Source organism: Salvelinus sp. IW2-2015, linkage group LG8, assembly GCF_002910315.2.
Source record: "Salvelinus sp. IW2-2015 linkage group LG8, ASM291031v2, whole genome shotgun sequence".
NCBI lineage: Eukaryota > Metazoa > Chordata > Actinopteri > Salmoniformes > Salmonidae > Salvelinus > Salvelinus sp. IW2-2015.
Window position 1 is genome coordinate 20,248,710 of NC_036848.1, and position 5,458 is coordinate 20,254,167.

A 5,458-nucleotide genomic window follows, 5' to 3' on the forward strand; every position below is an offset into this window, starting at 1 on the left:
TTATACTCAAATAAGTGGCAGTTCATTAGAGTTGAGGCTCTATTCAATAACATCTGCTTTAGCCTACATCCTCATAGATGTTGTTTTGACGGTGTCGGAGGTGGGCCTTCGTTAGAGCTGTCAAATCCACAAGCGGCTCATTGCATTATACCTAAAGCGGGTATTGCCATTGGCTGCACGGAGTCGCATTAATGACATAAATATGTTGTGGTTGATTGCGAACATAGGTTGCTAAAATGTCTGTTTAATTTGGAATGGGCCCAGTGACCTTGTTATCGAAAAAATTAAGTTCATCCAGTGAGTTCACCTAATAGAAGGCAAACACGAATGGTTCAAATGACGCAAATGGAGGTGGGCCGGATGTTGAACTAGCCTATAAATACTTGGGTTGAGTAAACCAACGGAATAAGATAACATTTTTGCTTTAATTTTGGATCATTTGGATAACCATGAGTGGTGGATGTCCATACTTCGAGAAAAGGCACTTGTACGTATTCATTATTGCGTTTCAAATTCTGTTTGTAATTTAAAAAATAAATTGTAACAAAGGCATCATATAACGATTCTAAATAAATAAATAAATGCTATAGTTATATGTATTATTATTATTGATAATTGTATGCCATTAGGTAATCAATACCATTTACATTTGTCTTTTTCATTCCCAAGGCTATTCAAGAGCAAGCTGCATCTAGAAGAGGAAGAGGAAGATGACTCTCAAGAAGGAATCAACAAGGCCAGCAAAGGTGGCATCATCTATGGTGACTACCTTCAGGTAAAGCATTCACCATCGTCATCTGGTTTAATCTAACTTCATCTTCTACAAGGTTTTTGACATGGTATCTTTTTTCTGCGGATAGAAGCTATGGCCAACATAAGGGATGGAAATTAAGTACAATTTTAATTAAGGGTTAGCTGTAGTACTAAATGAAATTTTTTTGTTCCATTATAGCTTGACAAAGTCGTGACGGCCCAAGTTCTTCAGAGTGAACTGAAGGGGAACAAAATCCACGATGAGCATCTTTTCATTGTCACACATCAAGGCACAGTATATGTTTGTGGTCAAATATAATCAAGATTTGAGAATCAATAATGGAATTGTAATCGTAGTATGCATGCATTCCCTTATCACAGGGATTGGGGTCTGTTCCATTTGAAATCCAGTCAACTCAAGAAATGAGTTTAACCTTTAATTGTAGTTGCGCCTACTTGTGGAAGACTTGGAATAGCAGTTCACTATCAACTTTCCATCAACAAATGATCAATTTCATTGCAATGCAACGGTGGGACATTATGATTCATTGCATTTTTATCATTTTATTTCAGCTTATGAACTCTGGTTCAAGCAGATTCTATGGGAACTGGATTCAGTGCGAGAGATTTTCATCAGTGGACATGTAAGCAAGAGTACACTGGCAAACATTTTCTTTGTGTAATAAAAGTTATACAATTGTTGATTTCAATCCCGGCAAATTGTTTTTCTTTTCTAAATATAACCTTTATTTAACTAGGCAAGTCAGTTAAGAAAAAAATCTTATTTACAATGACGGCCTACTGGGGAACAGTGGGTTAACTGCCTTGTTCAGGGGCAGAACGACATATTTTTACCTTGTCAGCTCAGGATTCGATCAAGCAACCTTTCGGTTACTGACCCAAAGGTCTAACCACTAGGCTTCCTGCCGCCCCAACATATAATTCCTAAATGATTAAAATACAATATGAATCAGTTTTTTTACCTCATTAAGCCATGAAATGTAAACAATGTCAATGACCTAAGTCTTTGTTTGTCGGTGTGAAAAGGTGGGCTTTTTACGGTCCAATGCAGTCCAATTGCAGTGACCCTTTTTGCATCAGGAGCGCCCCCTAGAGGCCAAAAAGTTAGAGCTCATCTTTAATCGTAATGTTTCACCAGGTTCGCGATGAACGTAACATGCTGAAGGTCAACACCCGCATACACAGGATTGTTATGATCTTCAGGCTGCTGGTCGACCAGTTCGCCGTACTCGAGACGATGACCGCCTTGGACTTCTATGACTTCAGGTAAGCCCCATAGATAACCCATGGAGAATCTTTAGCTTTTATAAACCTTATAAAATGATACCCTCTTTACATATTTAACACACATTACTTTTGTGTGTTGTAGAGAGTACCTGTCCCCTGCCTCCGGGTTCCAAAGTCTCCAGTTCCGTCTGTTGGAGAACAAGATCGGGGTCCTTGACAACCTGAGAGTCCCCTACAACAGGCGCCACTACAGGGACAACTTCAAAGGACATGAGAGTGAGATGCTGCTTAGATCTGAGAAGGAGCCTTGTCTGCTGAAATTGGTGGAGGTGTGTGAAAAGCAAAAAAAATACTGAAACATTTTAAAATAGACCCCGTTTAAATACTTAGTAATGTTATTTCCCACACTTGATATTATAGCACTGTTGAGCAATATTGTTTATTGTTCTATTCAGAAATGGCTGGAAAGAACCCCAGGTCTTGAAGAGGATGGGTTTAACTTTTGGGTTAAACTGGAAGCCAACATCTTTGAAGGATTGAGTCTTGAAAAAAGTAAAATAGAGGTATTGGCTGTTTCAAAATAATCTAGTACCAAAAACTCACAGCATCGCATCTCATTAGGTTACTTAAAGATAAAATAATCTGACCAAAAACTACAAGATTTTTTGTCCTTTGGCAGAAAATGCAAGACTCTGAGGAGAAGGAGGAGATGATGGAAGAGATGACAAAACAAAAAGAGCTATTTACTTCTCTGTTTGATGTCAAAAGACATGAGCATCTTTTGGGCAAAGGTGAGTGTTTAGCACCTAGCACCAACACAAACTGCCTCAACAATTCACTCCCAATAATTAGTTTAAAACTACAGAACCCAGGTCTAAGAAACCATCTCACTTCCTGTTGTTTAATCAGGTGAGAGACGGATCTCCTACAAAGCTCTCCAAGGAGCTCTGATGATCTACTTCTACAGGTAAGAAGGGTTTCTTACAGTTATTTTAGATAGGCTTGTGTTTGTTCACCATTTGAGATGTAATTACTACATTGTGGATTGTTAGGGAGGAGCCCAGGTTCCAGGTTCCCTTCCAACTCCTGTCCAACCTGATGGACATTGATACCCTCATGACAAAATGGAGATGTAAGTAACACCAAAACATATTGTACATAAAGAACAGTTTACTTCACCACATTTCACTCAATCACTGTCTGCATGTACAGGTTTCCCTTACACCATTTGTATTTTCTACTAGATTACATGCTTTGAACTGTTTAGACCAGTGGTATTCAAAGTCAGGGTCGCGGAGGGAACTGCAGTGGGGTGAGAAAAAAAAAAGAGAAAAAAAATGAAGACTACAGATTATTATTGTATGGGATCAATATACAAATGTTTTTGAGAAAGATAATTAGAAAATGATTGAGTAAATATATTAACTGGTTTCTTTTCATTTTGATAAGATATGAAAATGTAATGAATTGAGGTTATTTGTTAATGCAAACAAATTTTTGGGGTTGGGTTGTGAGAAATTCTTGGGGGGAAAAATGGTGTCCCCACCGAAAAAGTTTGAATACCACTGGTCTAGACTATAATTTCACTGTCAATTGACCTGGAACAGTTATATTAACAAGTGCAATATTTATCCTATGTGTCTCAGACAACCATGTGTGCATGGTGCACAGAATGATTGGCAGCAAAGCAGGCACTGGAGGCTCATCTGGCTACCACTACCTCCGCTCTACTGTCAGGTATGTCATGTCTGTCATATATGATTAGTTATTGAAATAAACTGCATCCAAATCTAGAGTTACTGTCAACCATATCATTATATACCCCTTCAAGAAGGAGCTAAGTAGGTGTTTTTCTCCTCTCTCACACAGTGATCGCTACAAAGTCTTTGTGGATCTCTTCAACCTGGCCATGTTTTTGATACCTCGGCATTGGGTGCCTAAACTAGACCCCAACGAGCACACCTTTCTGTTCACCGCAGAGTACTGTGACAGCTCCTACTGCAGTAGTGAGGATTCAGACTCGGACACTGTCTCAACTGTCTGAAGTGGTCGGTGCAGACTGAGGAAAGGTGCCAATGAGAGGAAGCCCCTTTAGACCTAAGGAACATCTACATAATCTAGAGTGTCATATAAGCTAGCTATGACCTGGTAAAGTCTCACCTACACCAATAAAGGGACAAGTAACATACTATGTCATCACAACCACAAAGGCGTCCCTTCCCCCTCAGAACAGAACAGCCTCAATGTGTTGGTGCATGGACTCTACAAGGTGTTGAACGTGTTCCACAGGGGAATGCTGGCCCATGTTGACTCCAATACTTCCCACAGTTGTGTCGAGGTGGCTGAACGTCCTTTGGGTGGTGGACCATTCTTGATACGCACGGGAAAATGTTGAGCATTAAAAAAACAGCAGCGTTGCAATTCTTGACACAAACCAGTGTGCCTGGTACCTACCCCGTCCAATGGCACTTAAATATTCTGTCTTGCACACACACACACACACAAAATCCATGTCTCAATTATCTCAAAGGTTATAAAATGTTAGTTTTTTTTACCTATCTCATCCCCTTCATCTACACTGATTGAAGTGGATTTAACAGGTGACGTCAATAAGGGATCATAGCTTTCACCTGGTCAGTCTATGTCATTGAAAAAGCAGGTGTTCTTAATGTTCTGTATACTAAGGGTGTAGTATATAATATTGTGCTGTATTTAAAGTATGAAAAGGTGTGATATAATCCTGTACATGGCCTAATGAAGGATAATCATGAACCCTTCCATGCACTTGAGTTATACTGAATGTGTACCCTAAAGAAGTGTATTCTTAATCTTTATTAGAGTAATATTATGTTTTTGTACAGTACTTCGATATTGGTGCATTAGGTGTTCATGTGATGTTAGAGAAATGATATGTAGACTTTATTCAACACGTAGTGATAACATCAGCAGAGAAATTATCACATGACTTCAAAGTAATATATTTTTGTATCAGAAGAATATAAAATATATGTCTCAATAAAAACATGTTATTGAAAAGTTTGCGAGAATTTCTTTTTTAAACTCCATGGGAATTGTCTTAAAGGATTCCTTGAAGGATTGATCGAGAAGTTGGCAGTATAGCGAACACATGAATCCCTTTAAAGAACAAATGTCATCCATGGCTCACAGGAAGATTGAAGTCACATTCTGCAATACCTAAAGAGAGGAATGAGGATGAAGAAAAGGGGGATAGTTTACATAAACAATCACATAGGTCACCTAAAGGCTAGATTGTATCAGATCCGCACTAGCCGACACCCGCATAGCAGTTATTTAGGTGGTGTAGGAGAAGGAACTGCCCCTTATGAAAAAGTAATACGGAATTGCTACACAAAACCTATATTTGTGCAGTAGTGACTATTGTAGGGATTGTGTAGTGAATGTGTAGTTTACGCACTACCTAAGATACACAAGTAGA

General features: G+C 38.9%; 1 protein-coding gene across 1 annotated transcript; it reads left to right on the forward strand.

The window, feature by feature from the left end:
* The first annotated feature begins 224 nt into the window (after positions 1-224).
* Positions 225-4,738, forward strand: LOC111967580 (tryptophan 2,3-dioxygenase A). Its single transcript, XM_023992705.2, has 12 exons — positions 225-487; positions 670-775; positions 953-1,043; positions 1,327-1,397; positions 1,913-2,040; positions 2,144-2,330; positions 2,457-2,564; positions 2,681-2,792; positions 2,911-2,968; positions 3,054-3,133; positions 3,648-3,738; positions 3,871-4,738. Exons 1-12 carry the CDS (start codon positions 450-452, stop codon positions 4,043-4,045), a joined length of 1,245 nt encoding a protein of 414 aa, XP_023848473.1. The 5' UTR covers positions 225-449; the 3' UTR covers positions 4,046-4,738.
* The last annotated feature ends 720 nt before the right edge of the window (positions 4,739-5,458 follow it).

Coding starts and splice junctions, on each gene's coding strand:
- LOC111967580 (XM_023992705.2), top strand. CDS start 450: ATGAGTGGTGGATGTCCATACTTCGAGAAAAGGCACTT. Junction 1,044..1,326: donor TTTCATTGTCACACATCAAG/GCACAGTATATG, acceptor ATTTTATTTCAG/CTTATGAACTCTGGTTCAAG. Junction 2,041..2,143: donor TTGGACTTCTATGACTTCAG/GTAAGCCCCATA, acceptor TGTGTGTTGTAG/AGAGTACCTGTCCCCTGCCT.